The 23,261-nt window shown below is 34.0% G+C and overlaps 1 protein-coding gene across 13 annotated transcripts in view; it reads left to right on the forward strand.

The window, feature by feature from the left end:
- The first annotated feature begins 42 nt into the window (after positions 1 to 42).
- Positions 43 to 23,261, forward strand: part of LOC149802959 (heparan-alpha-glucosaminide N-acetyltransferase-like) — a 91,941-nt gene continuing 68,722 nt past the window's right edge. For all 13 annotated transcript variants that reach the window (XM_089952474.1, XM_089952471.1, XM_089952477.1 and 10 more), the window contains exons 1-5: positions 43 to 147; positions 7,883 to 8,037; positions 10,198 to 10,331; positions 13,710 to 13,837; positions 22,798 to 22,867. In XM_089952474.1, the coding sequence (XP_089808600.1) occupies positions 90 to 147; positions 7,883 to 8,037; positions 10,198 to 10,331; positions 13,710 to 13,837; positions 22,798 to 22,867 (545 nt within the window). In that variant the 5' untranslated portion in view covers positions 43 to 89. The remainder of the gene's footprint in view (positions 148 to 7,882; positions 8,038 to 10,197; positions 10,332 to 13,709; positions 13,838 to 22,797; positions 22,868 to 23,261) is intronic.

Genomic DNA, 23,261 nt, shown 5'->3' on the forward strand with positions numbered 1-23,261 from the left:
TATACTCAAGTTGGAATACTTTGCAAATTTTCGTTGGGATCTATTTGATTTACCCACTTCACGTGATAGTTGTAGTCTTGTGATTCCAAATGGCGACCATAAACAGAATGTCCAGTGGATTCCAAATTAGCACATCCTTAGCTTGTTGTCAGTATTTGTTTTCTTTTGTTTTTTTAACTGTTTTGTTTTGATTGTTTTTGTTTGTTAATAATGGTAAATGCATGACGTACACACGCATTTGTTTTTGTCAGTAGAAAGGGAAAACTACAGTGGAGGTAACACCCACACAAGACCTGAACTTAAAAGCTAGGAAAACTGTTCATGACACCAACACTAGCAGCTACCAAGGCTAGGAAAAAGTGTTGATAGCACTAGCACCCACAATCAATTGGGAGATAAGGCCATGATGATATTAGGACAAGCGGAGTGGGTGTTTTCAGTAGTTTTTTTCTTCTTCCAGTTTTACAGATCTCTTATGTCAGACGTTAACCTTGTTCATGACGTTAACCTAGTTGATGTAACCACAGGAGTCTTACGTTTTATCAATAAAGGACTGTGAAATCTCTGACAGCATGAAATCACCTTATGGGTGATATAAATGAACACAAGGAGTGCAAGCATGACCACAACCCTCCACTGGATTCTAATTTTTTCACACTTTTATTATCGCTTCAGTTTTTTGGCTTGGGGGAAGGTCCTATTTAATGATTCGTTTTACAGATCTCTCAGTCTCGTTGGCTTTCTGTTTTCTTTATCAAAGACATGTCTACAAATTTCTGTCATTTAGCCTCTCAAGATTTATGTGTATCTAAAACCTTGCACTTGGTACTAGATGTAAAAGTTGCCAACAGAATTTTCCATGTATAATGATCACTTGAAAAATAAAGGTACATTGGTCCTCTTTTTATATTGCCACCCCTTTTGCACTGGGAAAGTGGCTGTATAAGATAAGTGGCCTTTCCAGAGGGGGACTATATTTGTGAGAAGTATCTGTATGTAGAAAAAAATCTATGTATAACCTGTAACTTCAAAGCATCTAATATCTTCATTTAAAGCAATCATCAAAGAGAAGACCACAACGAATGTGTGAAGCCCAAAACTCCATCACAACATGATTGACCCCATTTTCTCTAAATGTTGGCATTAATGAGATAATATTAACGTTATTGGATACATGTACTTTAGCCAACACTTCTTTCAGTAACAAAAAGCTGACATTGAAAAATAGACATTGGTAAAGATAATTGGATTACTTACCTTATGAATTAAATTCCAGTTTTGGACACATGAAAATTAAATGTGGCTGCTTGTGAGAGGTAAATTTTACCTTTTTGCACTAATATGCTGACCACTGGTTAAATTAGAAGGATGGCCTTTCTTGAGAAGTGCCTTTGAACACAAACTCATCAGTGCCAATGGATTCTGGCCATAAAAAGTGGGTGGCCTCTGGTTGGTGGTGGTAGCCATTCAAGAGGGGGACCATTGCATATCTCTGTACATAAATCAGAAAAACAGCTGATAATAAGATGATTAACATTGTAGTTCATATTCACTACCATGCAAAATGGATAACATGCAAGTATTCCAAATATCACATTAGAATTGTTAACATGATGGATTAAAACTGCTGAGTAATGCTTATCAAAGAGATGTCAAAGCACACGTGTAATTGGTCTATTATAAAAGCAATCAGTAGGCATGAACATTTGATTAACAGGTGTCTTTATCTCCTTGTCTGCAAAGATCTAACATATGCAGCTTCACCTAATATCATTAAAATCACTTGAATGTTGTCCATTAAACCTGGTGGCTAGATTGGGAAAAAGTTGAATTTCGCATTGTTTCATTTATTGTATAATTTGTACACATTTTAAATCATGGTTAATGTTGCAGCCTTGCTGAGTACTTTAAAATAGTTACTTACCCTTGCGTGGTTCAGCAGCACCCCATGGTCTTTTAAATGCACAAATCTTAAACTGTGAGAGTTGTAAAAAATGCTTTGTTGACTTAGACTTACATTGGACCGCATTAGCCTTAAGCAAATGGAGCAGTGGCAAGGTAATCACCCAAGCAATGCCCACAACTGTTGGGGACCCAGTAGGGTCCAACATTCCCATCAAAACTGCTTGTTTTTAATCAAGAGGGGATCCATAAAAAATTTAAAAATGAAGTTTGATGAGGGTGTTGCAGACTTTTTTGTCTTGCCACTAAAATGGAAACCCTAAATGTATTTTTGAATTCATTGAAGAGATGTAAAATTTTACCACCCTCCATGGATAGGAAAACTGACAAGTCCGTGAGTACCACATACATGTATATTGAGATGTTTAATCTACATATATTTTCTACATGGGCCTTGCTATTTGTTGCTGTAGGCAGATAATGCATAAAAAATTTTGTGTGAAAAAGCAAGAAATAATCAAATGTATATTTATTAACATTTTTATCTCAGTATTATGATGTCAAGTACTACCATTCTCATATAAACAATTTTTTTTATATTGGCACATAACACCTCCCATACATTTTTACTGTGACTTTACAGTCAATCTCAGTATTGAATTATATTGCCTTATTAATATAGCTTGTGTACTTGGTCATCTTATGTCCACAGAGAATATTGCTTAAATTGAAGCTTTCAGAGATGAATTAATTCCTTATGGAGTGGAGTTTGAGAGTATGTAGGTCAGATTGAGATTTGTCATGTTCTAATTTCTGATTTATTTTTTCACCATGAAAAATAACATGGTAGCAAATTGAGTGACCCAATTGTATGTATTTAATTGCTACTTGATTAGGCAAGAAATATGGTTTTGTCAGTACTTACAAGAAGTGGAAATAATACACCAGGCTCTCAGGTACACAGAGTATTGGGGAATTGAGTATAATCTTAATGCTTACATGTAGGATTATTATGACTCAATGGTCTTAAACTGAGTAATAGAATAGAGCAAATACCAGCATGTTCTGTAAAATTCAACAGATAATTTATTTTCCAGGAATACAAAGTGCAAAAGGTAAAAAGAACTTAGGTATTGTGAATTAAATCTCAAATAATCCTTGACTTTCTAATACAAGCCTTAAACATTTTAGTTCTGAATAAACTTGAGTGGTATTTCAAAATAAATCCTATGCTGGAAGTGTCAATGTGCCTGTGATGGCCTGTGTCTTGGTGATGTGCCAACAGTCTTTTGTTTAATTGCAATAAGGTCAAAAAAATTATGTCTGTTTCTGGTTGTCAGTGTTTTTTGTTCCTGACCCTAGCACTCCCCCCACCTCTGTCAAAAACAAACAACAAAGTTTTTTTAAAAAAATTTAAAGAAATTTCCTGCAATTGATTTGTGCATCTGATTGAATTGAGATGGTTTAGCCCAATACTTGAAGCACTTAGTACATTATATATACTAATCATTATAATATACTGGTATATAATGTTTTTTTTAAATATAAAAAAATACCTACCTCTCCTAATTTTAAAACTAGTGCAATAGGTAACTCACATTCTGTTTTTAGCCTCAGTACAATCCAAGAATATATCCTTATTTGTATTTCACTATATATCCAAGTCTCTATTTTCAAGAATGTTATTTTTTTGCACTTTTTAATTCTAGAGAAGAATAACAAGAATTAAATATTCTGACTAAATAGATTCCAGCCCAAAATAAATACTGGACACAACAATAATGCAACTGATTCTGCTCAGATCTTATGGCACAAATGAATAATTTATAGATAAACAAGATTATGTAGTTCTATACTTAATCTCAGGTCACAATTAGCATTTTCTTTAAAAAATAATGTTACCTATTGGAAAATTACATTCTAGAAGATTCCATATGTTTACAAGACACAATCTTCATTAGAATTATGTCTGTTACTAAAATTATAATATAAAATGTGGTAAACACAAGGTAGACCAGCATTTCATGGGGAATTTTAAATGTTCTGGACTCGTACTGAGATAAACATATTGTTTACAAAAATCAAAATCAGTGATATCATTTTGAAGTAATAGCTTTTGAAATCGTTTGATGCATTGGACATGCTATTAGAAGTGAAGTATAAGTATTGGATTTATTCCCTAAAATGGTGAAAGCAATGCTCTTTAGTGGAGAATTATCATCCTGTATGGTTTTACAGTAGGCAAGCAAAGATGGCAGCTTACCTCCCAGTCTTTAGAATATAGAGGAGACTATCTAGAAAATGTTTGTAGACACTATCTGAAGTCAAGCTTCTGTGGAATTGGGATGTGAATCAAGATTGAATGAGTTTAAAAGTAAGCTGAACTCCAGTTGAAAAGTGTAAATGACAAGTTTGTTCATAAATGCTACAAATAGAAATGGAAGGAAGCTGTAACATGCATGACCCAACTTGATACTCCCACTGCCATAGGTCATCTGAGTATTTGTTGCTGTTGCTGTAGGGTTAAATTTTATGACTTCTTGTCCCATCTTTAAAATGGTTTAACGCCATTTTTCAGCACAAGATAGGCTATGAATGGCAGCCAGTATAAACGGTGGAGGAAGAACTCGGGGGGAAAACCCCAGAAATAACCACAACCCACGAGAAGCTACTAGCAAGCTTTTTCACATACCCACATTGGCCAAACCCGATACTCAAACCCACACAGACAGAGGTGAGATGGCAATGATCCATAATGGTGAGCACTTTAGACCACTCTGCCACTCTGGGCATCTGGTCATCTAAGTAGTTGTTGTTGTTGTTGTGGGGTTTAACGCCATTTTTCAGCACACAATAGGCTGTACATGGCGGCCAGTATTAATGGTGGAGGAAGAACCCGGGAAAACCCCGGAAAGAACCACCGACCCACGAGAACCTACTGGCAAGCTTTCTCACATACCCACATTGGCTGAATCTTAGACTCGAACCGCCACAGACAGAGGTGAGATGGCAGTGATCCGTAACGAAGAGCGCTTTAGACCACTCGGCCACTCGGGGCCCCGGTCATCTAAGTATAGATCTACTTATTAAATATGATTTGTCATGCTGCATCATATGTTCTTTAATCATTGCAAAATGAAAGTAAGGTATACTGCTTTATTTGTGTGTTCTGATTAATGTTCAGTTTTTGTGAGTTATTAATAAATTCATTTCTCTGCTGGTTGGGTTGTCTTTTTTAAGAGCATATACAGCTTCATTACTTGGTAATACAACTGAGGATCAGTCTAATTCATAGAGTTCAACATCTTTGGCTTTGTTGTAACTTTCAACTCTGCTCTTATTTCAGTAGTATTTAAGCATCCATTTGACAAAGTCTCTGATTGAAAGCATAGATGTTGATATACAGTATTGTAAAAACTTGCTTCACAAGCAGTACTCACATGATATCCACACTGAGTTGATCCTGGGCATTCAGACTGCTGTATATTTTTGCACTTTCTGGTTGAAAACCAGATTAAAGGTTTCGAGAGAGATCATAAAATAAAATGAATATTTCATATCCTAGATTGTACCATAAATGAAAGCAATTCTGTCAGAAAACAGTTGTGATATCGGTTTAATTGTAACCTGATTATAAAATAATTGATGATGTGTTAAGTAGTAGTACACTTAGGCATCAAAATTGAAATTTATTTTATATTATCTCAATTTACAATTGAAAAAACTCATTTATATCTATTGGATGAAAATAACATGCACAAGGCAGTTCAGTGTCTTCTGTGTTCACCTTATAATGGTATAATCAAACATACCATATGTAGGTAATTGGTGTAAGAAGGGTGAGACAAGGGATAAAAATGTATTAGAGATACATGGCATGATGAAACCTCATTTCTATATGCCTGCCATAGGGCAGAGTATATGATGTTGTCGTGTCTGGCCAGCCACCTGTTCCCTATTTGGTTTTTGCATAAATAACTTGTGTTCTCCACCATGTACACATAACAGACTTAGTAAATAGCTTGCATTTGGGTTAAAGAAGAAGTGTATCCATTTTAAGGTCAAAAGTTTAAGGGTCAAGGTTACTGTGAAAGAGGATAAATGATTTCTTCACAACTACAGTTTATTTCTACATCACAGACCAGAACCAAACAGTGGATTTCTTGCAGTTGATTTCAGGAAGAAGTCTGTTGATTGTGGGGTCTAAAGGTTAATATACCTGAGACCCAATAAAGAAATGTGGGTTTTGTGCATTAACTTTACAGACCTATTGTGAGTGTACACCTTCATGAAAGGTCAAGGTCACTGAAGCCAGATAGCCAATAACTGCCTGTGCCTGCATAGAGGACTGTTAACCATGGGGGGGGGGGGGGGGGTAAACTGCCGTTCATAGTACTCCTGTTATGCTTTCATTTGGGCTTGATAAACTTGAGTTTATTTCATACTAGAAACATGCATGGTAAGCAGAGATTATAGTAGTAGCAGTAGTATAGTGTTTTTTGTATAATTTATAACAGGGAATAATAACGTAAGAAAAATGCTTTTATATCCGGATTGATTTGTCCATTATATTAACATTTCTGAAATGAAAGCAATATTTTGCAAGATTGGCTTCCTTTCTTAGTGACAGTGAAATTGGGGTATCTTGTTTTGGCATTTTCATGATTATCTTTAGTCTTATAAGAAGATTAGTATTGTTTCATTTGATCCTGTGTTTGTAAAACATGTATAACAGTGCTTTCTAATTTGACCTTTTCCCCAAAGTTTATCATCTTAGATCCCTGAGGGTAAGGACTGCAACAAGAGTAAATGTCAGTTGGGTGGATGCATTTGTCTTTTAATGTCAGTTATGTATGTACATGATTTTATGGTCACAATCTCAGTAGCTTCTATGCTATAATCCAGGGGCTTAGTCTCCAGACAGGTAAGGATGGACCCCAGGGCTAATATCAGTTGCTTGTAGAAATCTGTTTTTTCATACTCATTAAATGTATACATTTTTGTAGGGTTGGGAATCTCTAAAATTTCAGAGTTATGACCCATGAGCTGACTCCTTTAAGGGTAGGAATATAACTTGGGCTTAATGCTGGTTGCATGCATAAGCTTGTAGTTTATTGCCCTTTAAGTAAAAGTAAAGGGTTATGGTTTAACTTACAGATTGTAAGGACTAATTTCAGGGGTTGCATGGACCAGGGTCAATAAAAGCTGCATGTTTATATTTTGTTTTTAATTCATGGTACGTCTGTATATAGTCATTGGGATGCTCAGTAGTTTCTATTTTATGATCCAGGGGCTAAATCTTTGAGGGTACCCTAGGGCATGACCCAGACGGCCCACACTGATGATCTGACATGTACATAATGTATAACATGCCAATTCTCAGAAATTCAAGAATAGCCATTATAGTTACTTAAAACTGATGCATGATCACCCTGCCCACCCCCATCCCAACCACAAGGATGTGTGGAAAATTCCAGAAGCCTTGTTACAATCTACATTTAAAGGACTATCATCAACACAAGTTTCATGTGTCTGACTTTAATGGTATAGGGCTGGGTAAAATACATTATACAAGCATGTACATTCACAGCTGCTGTACATACAAACCATATCACAGTACCAAACTTTAATGGTATTGGGATGAGTTAATGGACATTACGTTATACATGAATGTACATTCACAGAGGTCAATACAAACTGTATCACAGTGCCTGACACTTCTTTGAAAGCTTGGGAATAAAATACATAAAACAGGACTGGTGAACTTGCCTCAAGAAATTTGTCAAAAATCTCAAGAATAATCAATTTGACAGGTGGTACCCTTTTGAAATGCAATATAGACTCACTGTGGATTGAGTCATGCTAAACATATTTCCTTACACTTTCTAATGGTGCATTTTACTGATTTAAAACCAGCAGATTCGGTTAAAATGTTACCCCACACCATATATAACAATGCTTTTTTCTTACTGCCTTGTAGTAATGCTGGCAGTTTGCAGGCAGACATTTGCAATGGTGCCATGTGACCCTAACAAGTTGCCTGAGATAACTCTGGACACAGCCTTGTTGACAGTTATGAGGACTAATTTGAATGATATATTAGTCCTCCAGTTACAGACCGAGGAGTGTTTCAATGTGAGTGTATCATGTCTGTAATCATTAGTAACCATAGAGGAGTGTTTCAATGTGAGTGTATCATGTCTGTAATCATTAGTAACCATAGAGTTCTGCAACCACTTGACCATCCCTGACTACTTCCTGAAAATTGTATAATTTAAGATTTCACTTGTACACTTTACATTTTCTTTTTCCTAGCTAATTTGTCAGTTTTGTGGTATTAAGAAATTTTTATACCTGCTGCATCCAAATGGTCAAGCTTAGCACATTTAAATAAAAAATGTTTGAGCTCAACCTTCTTAAATTAATTCCATCCTTTATTAATGTTCCAACATGGATTGAAAAATTCCAACCTGGAACTTACCAGGATTTTAACAATTGTGGCTCAAGTTGACACAAGTTTCAAACTGGTTGTATGTAACCATGTTGCAGATACCTTGATTTTCATTTGCAATTATTTATTTTTTTAAATAAAAAGACTCTCAAATGATAAGATTATGACTGTGTGTAACATAACCTGTACATTAATGACCAGCATAAATACCATTATGTCTGTGTGTAACGTAACCTGTACATTAATGACCAGATAAATACCATTATGACTGCGTGTAAAGTAGACTTTACATTAAATGACCAGCATAAATACCATTATGACTGTGTGTAAAGTAGACTGTACATTAATGACCAGCATAAATACCATTATGACTGTGTGTAAAGTAGACTGTACATTAAATGACCAGCATAAATACCATTATGACTGTGTGTAATGTAGACTGTACATTAATGACTAGCATAAATACCATTATGACTGTGTGTAAAGTAGACTGTACATTAAATGACCAGCATAAATACCATTATGACTGTGTGTGAAGTAGACTGTACATTAAATGACCAGCATAAATACCATTATGACTGTGTGTAAAGTAGACTTTACATTAATGACCAGCATAAATACCATTATGACTGTGTGTAAAGTAGACTGTACATTAATGACCAGCATAAATACCATTATGACTGTGTGTAAAGTAGACTGTACATTAAATGACCAGCATAAATACCATTATGACTGTGTGTAAAGTAGACTGTACATTAATGACTAGCATAAATACCATTATGACTGTGTGTAAAGTAGACTGTACATTAAATGACCAGCATAAATACCATTATGACTGTGTGTAAAGTAGACTGTACATTAAATGACCAGCATAAATACCATTATGACTGTGTGTAAAGTAGACTTTACATTAATGACCAGCATAAATACCATTATGACTGTGTGTAAAGTAGACTGTACATTAAATGACCAGCATAAATACCATTATGACTGTGTGTAAAGTAGACTGTACATTAATGACCAGATAAATACCATTATGACTGTGTGTAAAGTAGACTGTACATTAATGACCAGCGTAAATACCATTATGACTGTGTGTAAAGTAGACTGTACATTAAATGACCAGCATAAATACCATTATGACTGTGTGTAAAGTAGACTGTACATTAAATGACCAGCATAAATAACAAGGTATTCTATAGCATGATGATCTGAATTTAAGTAAATTAATCGTTTTTGTACTTAATCAAACTTTGTTTAACAAGGGTAGGTCAGGAGAGTTCATGCAATATGAAGAAAAGAATTGTTTATTCCATCAGTGTGTTTTTGAAATTGTATCCATCTGTATTGTCACATATACAGACTGGAACTCTAGCATGTTTATTAAATTATTAGACCTTGATAAAAACCAGTCTGACTGTCCAAATAATGGATCCCAGGCTTATCTTTATTCAGTCCAGTAAAGATAATAAGTCCATTCTGAGAAAGAGATAACAGTTAAGGGTTTGAGTCATGATCCCATTCTCCAATTTATTTAAATATTCATTTATATCTTATCTCTTTTATCTACAAGGCCATATTTGCATCATTATTGTGCTTGTCCATTTATCTATGCTTGAAAGTGCATGGACAATTATAGATTTGAAATCTAATGAATTCTATTATTATGAATTAAGTATTTACAGATTTAGATAGCAACTCTCTTCGATAGACTTATAAAAGATGATGCTGTATAATTTGCCAATTTTTTTTAAAATTCTCAGTTTTTGAAATATATGAAAATGATATATTCTAAATAAAAAAATCATGCAAAAGCTTCCAAAAATATTTCATTTCTCTTCCAGTGTGATTTGCAAAATGTAACTTATATGAATGCAAGCACAGAAAATTGCACAGTGTTAGTAGACACTCGTTGGCGGTACAGAGTACAGATACAACCCATGGGCAACTCTGTATATAATTACCTGCCTTCTTGTAGGTATGTACAGACACAACAGTGTCTTTCTTCTATGATCAGTATTAGAGTTTTGGATGTCCTAATATAGTAAAACTCAGAATAATTATAAAACTTGCCCTTTTTAATTTCAATTTCTTCTTTTTTACAATTTATTTTCACAATTTTTAATGATCAAATTATTGTGAATTGAACTTAGACTGAATTCATCTTTTATGTCCAATTATCTCACTTATGAATAGAAGAAATAGGTATCACCTTTCTGGCAGCAATGATGGCAGAAGCAGCAATGGCAAGATGTTATGCAAAAGTTTTGGAAATCATATTATGTTTTGCATCTAAGGTGGTCTCACTTTAAAACAGTATACTCTGTATCTACCATAGACTGTAGTATAATGAGTACTGCACCATGTATTTCATTATTAGGTCACAAAATTTGAAAGTTAATCCACATTTTATTCCTCATCTGATTCATGCATATTAATGAGTTGATCCTGCTTAGGATCTTGACCTCATCTGATCCATGCATATTAATGAGTTGATCCTGCTTAGGATCTTGACCTCATCTGATCCATGCATATTAATGAGTTGATCCTGCTTAGGATCACTCATATTTCTGATAAAACTTTGGCGAGATTTGTAGGTAAACTTGTATCATCAAGAATTCAGAGTCTGAATAAGAGGGAAGTGAATATCCTGGCACATTAGATGGTGGAAATTGAACATACAGCCTTCTGGTTTTGAGTCCCATTCCATATACCACTGAGCCACTGCAGCTTCCGTGGGTGTTGACCTCAATGGTTTCTAGATTATGAGATGGTTTTTATGCTCAGTTTTTTTTTTCTTGGATTCCTAGAAATTCTCTTGGTGAGTTGAGCATTAGAGTTCTCATCAAACTTTTGTTCTCATATTCCTGGTGCCAAAGCAGAAATTATTCATAAAATGGCACAAGTCAGTACTGATGAAACTGAAAAGGAAAAATTTAAGTTAAAAATGTTCTAATTTATCATACGGAGGGTATTATAATGTGGTTTATACTGAACTGAAGAATTAAGTGCAAACTTAAGAACAGTATTCAAAGACAAATAGATTATTAACTATTGAAATTAATGGTACTAACAGCTGCCTTGCTAAGCATTCAGCATGAAGAGGTTAGTGTTAGGGCAGCATGATGCCTCAGTGCTAGACAACACTACAATGTGCCACGTTGCAGAAGTCATAGCTCTGTGACTGAAAAATTGTTGAAGCTACATTAAAAATCCAAATCACACACGCTCAACTATTAAAATTAAAGTTATAGAATAATAGGAGCCAATGACATGATACATTTGATGATGTCATGCAAAATGAATCAGAATGGTGATTTGCCACACAAAATGCTATTTTGTGGTCATATGATGCAGACAACAGTGATGTCATGTAAGACATATTCTCCACCAATGTTCAACACTTTAACATTATAATCATTACACTTATATAGGATTATGAGAATATGTAATCTCCATCGTTTCTTTGTTTAATAATACATGTATCTTCACAATTATGCAATGTATGATAATTAAAATTAGAATGCAAAGAATCAAGGACCATATGTCATTCTATTCCATCTTTTGATTAGATTCTTGTCTTAGAATTCCGTGTTCAAGCTAATTACAGGTTTCAGTGGATTTACTAGTTGATCTCGATAGGGAAAATTCAACAGATGGAGCTTGCAAGAGGTACCTCAAAATAACTAGTATTTTATATAGACACATTTCGATTTACTTTTTATGAAAAGAAGTTTTGTGAAATCTTAAAGAGATTTTTTATTTTAGTGATCAAACTTTTATTCAGTTTAAAAAAATGAGACATTTTAATTCACAATACTTTCATGTCATAAAATTGTTTTGAATTCATTAAATTTACCATTTTGGATACTAAATTGCTGTATTGGGGATTTTCATTTTTTTGAATATGATTAGTGCCATTAACAATAAAAACATTTTGTTTTTGCAAATTTTGACATCTCAGTAAATTTAAATGATATTGTGATTGACAATTCACATAATTTTTAATTTATGATTAAGGTTAAATGCAAGAGAAATTGGAAAAATACTACCAAACTTGTCAAAATTGATTGAAAAACATGTCCATGACTCATTCATGTCATATTTAACAAACACTTGCTGTTACACACTAATCAATCAGGCTTTAGACAGAAACAATCCTGTGAGACTGCCTTGATCTCCCTAACTGATAAATGGCTTCAAGCACTTGACCAAGGTAGAATAATATGATCTGTATTTGTAGATTTCAGGAAAGCTTTTGACATGGTGGATCATGAAATCCTTTTGAAGAAACTGAAAATCTACTAGTGTGTTGAAAGTTCAATTAGATGGTTTACTTACTTTAGTGAGAGAACACAAAATGTTTACATAAATAATGTTCTGTCTGAACCTGGAACAATTAGATATGGAGTACCACAAGGCTTAATTCTAGGTCCATTACTATTTATTTTATTTATTAATGACGTTCCACTTTTACTTAGGGACTAATTATTATCAACAGATCTCTATGTAGATGACACAACATTGTAAGACATCCAAAACACAAAGCATGAACTCGAAATTTCTTTACAGAATGCCCCAAACAAACTGGACAACTGGTACACATGCATTGGCATGGTGGTAAATACTGGTAAAACTAAAATGTTACTTATCTCAACATGGCAAAAGAGACCAAATCTTGATAGTGATGAACTATGTCTGACATGGAAGTATACAAATTTGCACATGGTCTATGATGATAGACTACTTGGTGTCTTGGCAGATAATAATCTATCATGGACTGAACATATCAAACATATCAGTAAAAAAAAGTCAATTCAAGTTTATGGCCTCTCAGTAGGATAGACATTTTCTCCCTGAAAGGCACAGAAAATTATTTTAATAACAGTTACAGACAATCCTATTTAGACTACTGTAATACAGTATGGGATAATTCATATCATAAAAACATATCAAAGCTGGCAATATTCCCCACCTGTGATCCATGTCTACCAAACAGTATAAAATTAACAAACCAAATAAGGGATTTTTTAAAAAAAAGTTTCCAATACTCTGGAACTTTGTTCTGGAATAGTATTCCAGTTGAGATTAGAAATGCCCACTTTATTTCCTTCCAAACCCAATATATCCAGTGGCTTCAGAGATGCAGCTTAAGTAAATAAATTCCTTTGTATGAGGGCCTCAGGGTAGATTAGTTCTTAGCTAATTGTGTTACCCTCTTTAAATAAAGTCCATATTACTATTATTAGTAGTAGTAGTATTTTTATTCCCTTGTCAGTAAATATTATATTGACTTTTAGTACCATAGTGCAATAAAGATTCAACTTTGTTCATGTCAGTATTCCTCTTTTTCCAGTGAAGATTCCCTCACTACATTGTTCATGGAAGGTGGGCAGTATAATTTGTACATAAACTTGGATTCGTTTCCAAATGTGACTTGCAGGACGCCAGCAATACAGAATGATCCAGCTGACAACAATATCCGTAATACTACACATTTAGTCTTGTATCTGTTCATCTGTCTTTTTGTTTTCTGTCTACTAGTAAATCTTCTTTGAAATTCTTTTTTTCACTGTATTTCTTTCATTTGTCATTAATTGTAAAATGATGGCCTCTGCTTTACTTTAATGTTTAATTGTTTTAATTGATGTAGCCTCCAATCACAATGTGAACATTTAAAAATATAATTTTAGGATCATCACATTTAGGCTTCCTGGCATTGATGTGATCTTTTATAAATAACTGTCTCCTAGTTTATTAAACGTTTTTGAGTATGAATTCAAAAACTCAGTCTGAAAATGCAAAATATGAAAGTGAGTTAAAGTCTGCTAAAATTCTATATTAAATTCTCGTAAAATGTTGCATTAAAGCCTCTTAAAACTTTGTTGAAGTCTATTAAAACTCCATGTTAAAGTCTGTTACAACTCGATGCTGAAGTCTTAAATTTTTATGTTAAATTCTCTTAAAATGATGTGTTAAAGTCTGTTAAAACTCAGTGCTACAGTCTGAAAAACTCTGTTATAGTCTGTTAAAGTGAGCTAAAACTGTTTTATAGTCCTATAAAACTGTGTCAAAAGTCTGTTAAGACTATGCTAAATCAGTTAAAACTGTTATTGTTACATAAAACTCGATGTTAACACTTTAACCCCTAGCGACGACTTACTGGGGCAGGAGGTAGTAGCCTGTTGCCGAGCTCTGTAGCGTCATGGTCATGCATGATACACTAAAGTGGGTGGTATTATAGAAAGGTAGACAGATGTAGCTCTACAATGATACTAAATAATCTGGAATATCTAGTTGCACTACAAAATACAGATTGAAAAACCTCATTTTTTGGACCCGACTTTTTTCTACCCAGAATTCGTCCGTGGTCGGAATCCAGTTTTGTGTCTGGATATTAGACTTTTTGGTCTCAGATCCGAGATAAACCAGTATGAACTGCAAACAGACAGATGAGCCTTTGCAAAAAGTAGGATAAGATGGGCATTTGAAACTTTTGCCCTTCTGCTCATGCGTGGGTCAGATAGCCAATGAAAAATGATGTTTCTAACACAACTAGGCAGTATGTTATTGAAAGGTCATTGGGGATTTGGTGTTTTCAGATCTGTTCAGAAATAGCTTTCAAAATGTATTTCCTGCTCGTTTTTCAGGCGAAAATTACAAACCCTCCAGGGGTTACTGTGTCAAATGCCATGAAAGTCAGTACTAAAGTCTGACAAAACTGTGTGAAAGTCTGTTAAAACTATGTTAAATTAACTTAAAACTATTAATATCTATTTATTTCTTTGTTTTATTAAAATTTGGCAGTACCTGTGAGAAATGTACTTTTATATTATCCTAAATTTCATAGCTTAGCTCAGAAGCTTGAATTTGTATTGTTAAAATTGTAAAATCTCAAAAGTATTCTAACCTGTTTGTTTGGCTTAAAGTACATGTGCATCACGGCTGTTCCAGTAAAAATTTGAGACCCAGCTAAGCCACTTTCATTATGGAGAAGTCACCAGTAGACATAATTTATAACTTTCCATCACTTTCATATGAACCTGTTTAGTAACTGAATTATCCTAGTATATATATTTTGTGGGGAAAAACTGCCTTCACTGTGTGCCATGTGTGTTTAACTGGAACAGCCCTCAATGTAGATGTGTAAGATGTTTTGGCACTGTATGAAACATATAACTAGATCATAAGAACAAACATAGATTTATCATAATAGTTTCTTTTGCCCTCCTTTTTTGCTTGGTATTTATGATTAAGTTTGCTCTCCTTTATTGCTGGGTATTTACAATTAAATTTACTCTCCTATTTTGCTTGGTGTTTACAATTAAGTTTGCTCTCCTTTTTTGCTTGGTATTTACGATTAAGTTTGCTCCCCTTTATTGCTTGGTATTTATTAGGGGTGAAATGATTCATCATTATGTTGATGCATCATTACTTTTGTTGAAATGATACACTTATCAGTGCAAAAGATGGAGAATCAATACAAAATGATACTTACCATATGCATGTTATTTTAGTCTTTAGCAGTCTTGAATAATTATTAGTTGCCTGGTTATTCTCTAAAATTATAATCCATCTGAAACAGCATTTGCAGTCACAGGCACTTATGTTTAATAGAAAAAACGCAAATGATTACTTGAAAATACCAACTCTTCATCTTCAACATAACACAAAGTGACATGGTTCGTAATCTGTCTCTCCCCCCATTTCATGCTAATTATCATATCCCAGAAGTATGTTTAGCATATTCTATACATTCCAATTGTGTTCCACGTTTAATGAAGTACTTTACTCATCATTTAATAACCACTTTCATGCGAGGTTTCTACTTTGAATTGCATCGTTACTCGTTTGGTCGATTTGAAAACTACGCTATTGGTGAGTTGCATGTTGAAATATGTTGCATTGAATTCTCATTTGTTGTTATTGCTTGTTCCACTCCAGGTTAAACAATAGCCACCAATTAGAAGTCAATGTAGCTAATTCTCTGTGTGACAAACAGCAAGTATCAGCAGAGCAACAGAGAGACTTCGCATGAAAGTCATTAGAAATGTCAAGTACTTCAGTGGAGATGTTGTCAGGGTGTGCCATTGCATGAATCATAAAAAATTTGTATGAATTCACACACTTGGAAAACAGTGAAAAGCGAAAACTCAACAAATTTATTGAAAGCCCCAAATATGAAAATGTGCTGGGTGAAGTATACAATATTGTATTTAACCGTTTTTGTTGAGACATGTTTTTCGGGTAGCAACTCTTCCACAGCTGGGTTTTTCGAGCACATTATGAATGGTTTTCAAACTAAATTTGATTAGAACATGCCCAGGAATAAAAATTATGGCATATTTTCAACCATTCATGAAGAATGTTTTACAAACATGTGTTTAAAATATGGGCTACCTAGAAAACCCGAAATGTCTGATTCATGGTGCAGTTCATTATGATTTCATTTGGCAAATACTTGCTGATGACAGTGATGATGACAATAATTGTTAAAGTTATGGAGAGTATCAGATTATTGGAGCTGGGAAAGCATTAATGGGGACACCATTTAGTGATTTTGAGCCAGATATGGTGTTAAATATGAGGCAGCTGTACATGCTGGATGGACCAAAAAATAGACAGCATGACCCTTTCAGTGATATTTCGAAATTTAATATGTTCCAAATGCAGAATACTGAGCCTAATTAAAGTACAGACAATTTAAAAGTATAATGCAATTTTCATTTTTTTAATTAATCAGACTCACCCAGCAGATTATATGCTACAAAACCATATACATGTATCCTTATCAGGGTTAAGATAAATTGAATAAAATAAGGATTAATATTGTGAATTGTATCGATACACGGCACAAGTGTATTGTTTCACCCCGTGTATTTAAGATTAAGTTTACCCTCCTTTATTGCATGGTATTTGTGATTAAGATTAAGTTTGCTTCCCTTTATTGCTTGGTATTTATGATAAGGTTTGCTCTGTTTGATTACTTGGTATTTATGATTAAGTTTGCTCTCCTTGATTGCTTGGTATTTAGGATTAAGTTTGCTATCTTGATTAATTGGTATTTATGATAAGGTTTGCTCTCTTTGATTACTTGGTATTTATGATTAAGTTTGCTCTCCTTGATTACTTGGTATTTATGATTAAGTTTGCTATCTTGATTAATTGGTATTTATGATAAGGTTTACTCTCTTTAATTACTTGGTATTTATGATTAAGTTTGCTCTCCTTGATTACTTGGTATTTATGATTAAGTTTGCTATCTTGATTAATTGGTATTTATGATAAGGTTTGCTCTCTTTGATTACTTGGTATTTATGATCAAGCTTGCTCGCCTTTATTGCTTCATGTTTATGATTAAGTCGTTCAGTCTTTTTATGCAGATGGACTTTGATGTTTTGAACAGAAGTTTTTCTGTTGAATTGGCATGAAAGTAAGGCCAGAAGTTTTGAATTGTTTCAAGGAATTGTTTTAATATTGGTTTAAGTTCTGATATATCCACCAGCCAATCTATATTACTGATTTTGGTGTCAATGCGACACTAAAAGTGCCATTTAAAAATATAAGTTCATGTAGAAGGGAAGATTGAGAGATCTTTGAGTAAATACCCAGCTGAGTCATACCAAAGATTTTTAAAAATAGTACTAACAGCTGCTTCATTTGGCGCTCAGTATTAAGAGGTTAGTGCTAGGACTGGTTGACCAGGTGTCAGGATAATGTGACTGGGTGGGACATCATGCTACATGTCTGCGGCATCTTATCCCAGTGCTAGGCATCACTATAAACTGCCACACTGCAGACATCATAGCGATATGACTGAAAAATTGGTAAAGTTATGTTAAAAATCCAAATGACACACATACACATGCAGATTCAGCATAAAGGAAGATGCACCCTAGTGGTTGTGGTCATATACATGTATACTTGCCAGTTTTCTTGAGCATAAGGAGATAACATTTTGTGGTTTGGTCACTCCCCTGTACACTCAAATATTGTGTTATTTCCAGCACCACAGATGGCCAGCTAAATAACTTATAATATTTCTGGCATGTTCCTAATCCTAAGGAGATGACATTATTGCATGATTGGAAATTTTTTGCATTGAAAGAGTAACTATATCCATACCTGCCATGCCATGGTATGTCCCATGAAAAGCACTATTTTTTACTATCAGCTCTGCCCCCAACAGAGTTTTGTTTATAAAAACATTAAATCCAATCATCTTCCACAAATATATGTGAGAGACCATTTGTACATGCCCAGCAGAACTTGGAGTGAATTATATTATGTTGTCCATCTGGTTATCTGCCTGTTTCCAAATTCATTTGTGCACAATAACTCAAGTTGCCCACCATCTACAGTTACCAAACTATTGAATTCAAGGTCAAAAGATCAAAGATCAAGGTCACTTTGACAGAAAAAATAATAAAATTGTTCCGTACAATCTTATCAACTTTTTAAATGACTTGTACCAGAGGTTAGGAAGAATAAGCTGTTGATTTGGGGGTCAAAAGCTCAAAGGTCACTGACTGAAAGAAGAAAATAGGTTCTTACACAATAACATTATTTCTACATCACAAACCTAACCAAATCTGTATAGATAGCTTGCACATTTGGTAAGGAAGAAGCCTGCAAATTTTGAGGGTTGAAACAGCAATGGTCAAGGTCATTGACTGAAAGAAGAAACATTATTTCTGCACAAATATTTGAGTTATCTACATAGAGGACTATCAAACATGGGACATATGTATAACATGCAGTTTATGGTAATGTTGTTGTCAGTGTGATATATGCCCATGACCTCAGTATGTATAAACAGAAAACAGTTGTGATTGCATAGTTTCACACTTAGTGCTCATGGAGTGCTATCATGCCTTGACAATAGATTGGCTTCTATGCCAGTAGATTATTTTTGAAAACATAAATTTTACATTTTTAAAAGGGACTGAAAATAAAACTAATGGATCTTTTTGACATAATATGTTTATTTTCTTTATTCTATTATAAAATAGCAACTTTTGAACTTGAATCAGATTCTGATGGAAAATGTTACAATTCTTCAAATGAAAACCAGTCAGTTTATTGTGAATTAAATTAAAAGGGAAGACTTTATATATGATAGTTCTGCAAATATTTGTTTTACAAATTAAAATCCACAAGCATTTTAAGTTTCCTTCACAAAATAATGACTGGTGTCCATCAATGACAATAATTATGATTATTAAGTTTCACACTTAACAGGCTCTCAGAAGTTTTCTGGTCCAGATTTCCCTTGAATCAATTCGTATTTTGCGAAGAATGGAGAATATACTCTGTGTATAATTATTAGAAGTGGCAATGACAAAACAGCCATGCTCAGCCTGCAAAGAAGCTTAAACTTAATTTTTCCTGTTTCTTGGTTTTTAAGGCTTCTGACTGCTTATCAAGCTACACTCACCCAATGGAAGAAGTTCCCTAGTTGAACTTAAGTTGTATTAGTGAGTCTAATATTATTTAGCCAGTGACTTTTAAGCAGTGGAAGAAAGCTAATGTTTCAGCAGTCTGACAGGAATAAAAAGAAATATAAAAGCTGCCCGTAATATTCCTCAAAAAATATCAACACAAGAACAATTAAACAATACGAAAATTCTGAATTTACTTTGTTAAGGCATTTGTGTAACAGTGTAATGGATAAACAAATGAAAGACAATATAAAGATATTTTAGACCAGTGTCTGGTTTCTTTAAGTATGTGTCAGTCAGAACCTTTGAATTGGCAGTTATGTCTGACAAATGCAGATATTTCAGGAAGCCTTATATATATATATATATATATATATATATATATATATATATATATATATATATATATATATATATATATATATATATATATATCTATGTATAAAACCTATGACCAATAACAGAGTATATATATCAGCAAATTCAGAGATTTCGGAAATGTTTAATTACGCGTATTTGGATGCCAATTTTTGATCTGGGATGCAGAAAATCACTGAGGCGGGAGACCTCCATACACATGTAATAGGTGTGCGGCAAAATTCAAAGACTTGCCAGTCCTGCTTCAGCCGCCTGCTTTGTGGGAAAATGTGTTGATCAGTTAGCTGTGCTGATATTTACAATGACAGAATTCAGTGACTGAAAGACCCCTTGATGTACATACATGTTGCCATTATAAGAGTACATCCAAAAGAGCATGATGCAATAGCTGGATGGCCAGTTCAAAGGCTTTGACTGGCGGCCGGGTGGGAAAATGTACTGATATTTACAGTGATTGAATTCAGAGTCAGAAAGACCCAGAGATGTACATGTGGTCATCTATAAATGTACATCAAATAAACAACTTTAGCTTTCGTTATTGTGTTCATTTCCGAATGTATTGGAATAAGTAGTGCCGAGAATCAAGACATGTTGAGACTTAGATAAAATGCCATTCGTAAATTTGGATAAGTATTTTGGGGTTAAACCCCAAATTTACGAAGATTGTAACGAGATTCAGAAGAGTGCTAAAGCTGCTAGAATTGATAGTTCGGATAGGACAGTAGCTAAGTGTAAGAAAGTGTGTGATGCCTAGCTTAGCGTTTGGAATAAATCCTTACTTGGATTGACAAAATTCAGTATCACTCTGATGGACAAACAAGAGCTATTGAAGAGGTACATTGACTGACCATACTTTTTTTAAAATGCCCCTCGCCTTAGCCCGGTTAGTTCTAGTGTTTGTAGCGAAATGTATTCATCAATAGATCAGTAGCTAGGCCAGGTTTTGATATCAGTTGTGTTGACAAACAAACCCATGCCCATTCACAAGCATATGTTTTGATAGCTGATTGACCATTAACCCTTTTTCGAGTAAGGTAGCAACTATCAATTTCCTGCATGATATCCTTTGATGATAAAACATACAAGCATGTTTTTTTAAGATCAGAATCGGTGATATGGATATATATTAACTGCCTCTTGTACACTGTTTCGTCATAAAATTAGTTTGAAACTGTAAGTGAACCAGTAGGCCTAACGGGAAATAATGGCGGACTTCGCTAAGTCTGGGATATACTAGTTTATTAGATTGTCTGTTTTCGTACATCATCGGGCAAATATTTTCAGAAAAATATACAAATCATTGAAAGCAAAGCCAAGGTATTATTTTATTAAAGAATTAACTTTAAACTGCAAATTATGTAGGTCAGAAATGTAGAGGACAATGCTATATTGTGGAATTCGCGAGATGCGCTTTAAGGTCTAAGCTGTTTTCCGACTTGACACGTATTTGCAAAATACAGGGAAAAAACAGCAAATCAGATACTATTTAACCATTGCCTAAAATTGCTACAAGGACGTAGACAAATAAATAAACCATAAATTTGCAATCCTGTCAATGGACTGGTGTAATGAAGCTATATTAAAGTGAGTGATTACATTACGGAAACCTCTCCATCTAAAAATAGATGCACTCTCGTCTGTGTTGATTCTGTAGGAAAGAAGGGACTGCAACTTTTGATGGTGGGACTCCTATTTTTACCAAACAGAGTCCTGTGCTCCTTGTTTTAAAATCCTAGCGAGATCTCTGAAATTCCATAGGTACATTACCTAAAGACAGTCCTTTATTTTATTTTATTTTTAAAATAGTGTGTACAAAAAGAGAAATAAAACCAAGCAAATATATGTTGCCTATCTGTGACCTAAATAACATCAAAACAGTCACCAGAGAAGTTAGTTTTATGTCATTTGCTAATGTTATCTTTTGAAAATATACATGTATATGCCTTTATTATTGTCACAGATGTATGGCAGGCCTTTATTTGCTTATTTTCTGTAAGTGTTTATTGTCTAGATTTTACAGTTTGCCTCCTTGTAGATATCCTGGTCAATCATAACTAGATTGTCTCCCTTGGGCTAATCATATGATAAACTAATATGTATATCATTCATAATGTTTTATCACCCTTATTGACCTTGAAATTTCTTTTCATTAGAGGCCAGTGTTCTCTCCATTAGAGGTTGATGTGATCAGAAAGTAATCTGTATGTAAAAGGTTGGATACTTCCTATCATGCTAGTCTGTAATGAGGCATATTTGGTTTGTTTTCATATCATATACTGTCACACTTGATAATATAGACCTTTTTTAGCAATTGCAAGCTTGATAATGAGTTTAATATCGCTGTCTGAGAGTTAATTGTTCTTTATAACTTGTGATTTGAAGTTCCATTGAAACTCACATACAAGTCAGGTCCAATTGGAAACAACATGGACCCGGTCTGCCATCACATAATTTGGCATCAGTTCATGGTATATCATTTATTCTTCTAATTGCACATAAAAAGCAGAACAGACACAGATCTGCCAGCACTTTATGCAATGGCAGATCTTTATCTGTGTAGTTTGCAGTTGGATCAGACTTTTAAACCAGTATATGTGGTATTATGTTTTTGCTCTCTTTTTTCAGCAATCTATGTTGCTTTGGGCATATTTGCTGGTTTGGCTATTATGTGGTTAGTGGGAAGACAGTTCTCAAGGTAAGTACTGTTGCTGAACAAGGTGGAACATATTTTTTCTATCTCACAGTCATACAGTAATTATTACCAACATTTAATAAACTACATGCATTTTCATATGAAACATACTATTTTAAATACCAGATGACATTAACAAAAGACTGTATTAACTATGTTGTCATGTAACAACTAAAAGAAGTACATGCACAGAAAACCTAAATAAAATAATACATGTACTAAAATTATTACGTAGAGAGAATAATTAAAATGAAAAAAATTGTGACAGTTTTATGATTTTGTCTCTAAGTAGTTAGAGTTATAAAGTTTCTAAATTTTGTTTGAAGTTTCCTACTTTGAGTTTGCAAATACAAGCCTCTGTTGACAATGATCATGTGAATACATAGACTATATTAAG

This window comes from Sinohyriopsis cumingii, chromosome 3 (genome assembly GCF_028554795.1).
Source record: "Sinohyriopsis cumingii isolate HCF-2022 chromosome 3, ASM2855479v2, whole genome shotgun sequence".
Classification (NCBI taxonomy): domain Eukaryota; kingdom Metazoa; phylum Mollusca; class Bivalvia; order Unionida; family Unionidae; genus Sinohyriopsis; species Sinohyriopsis cumingii.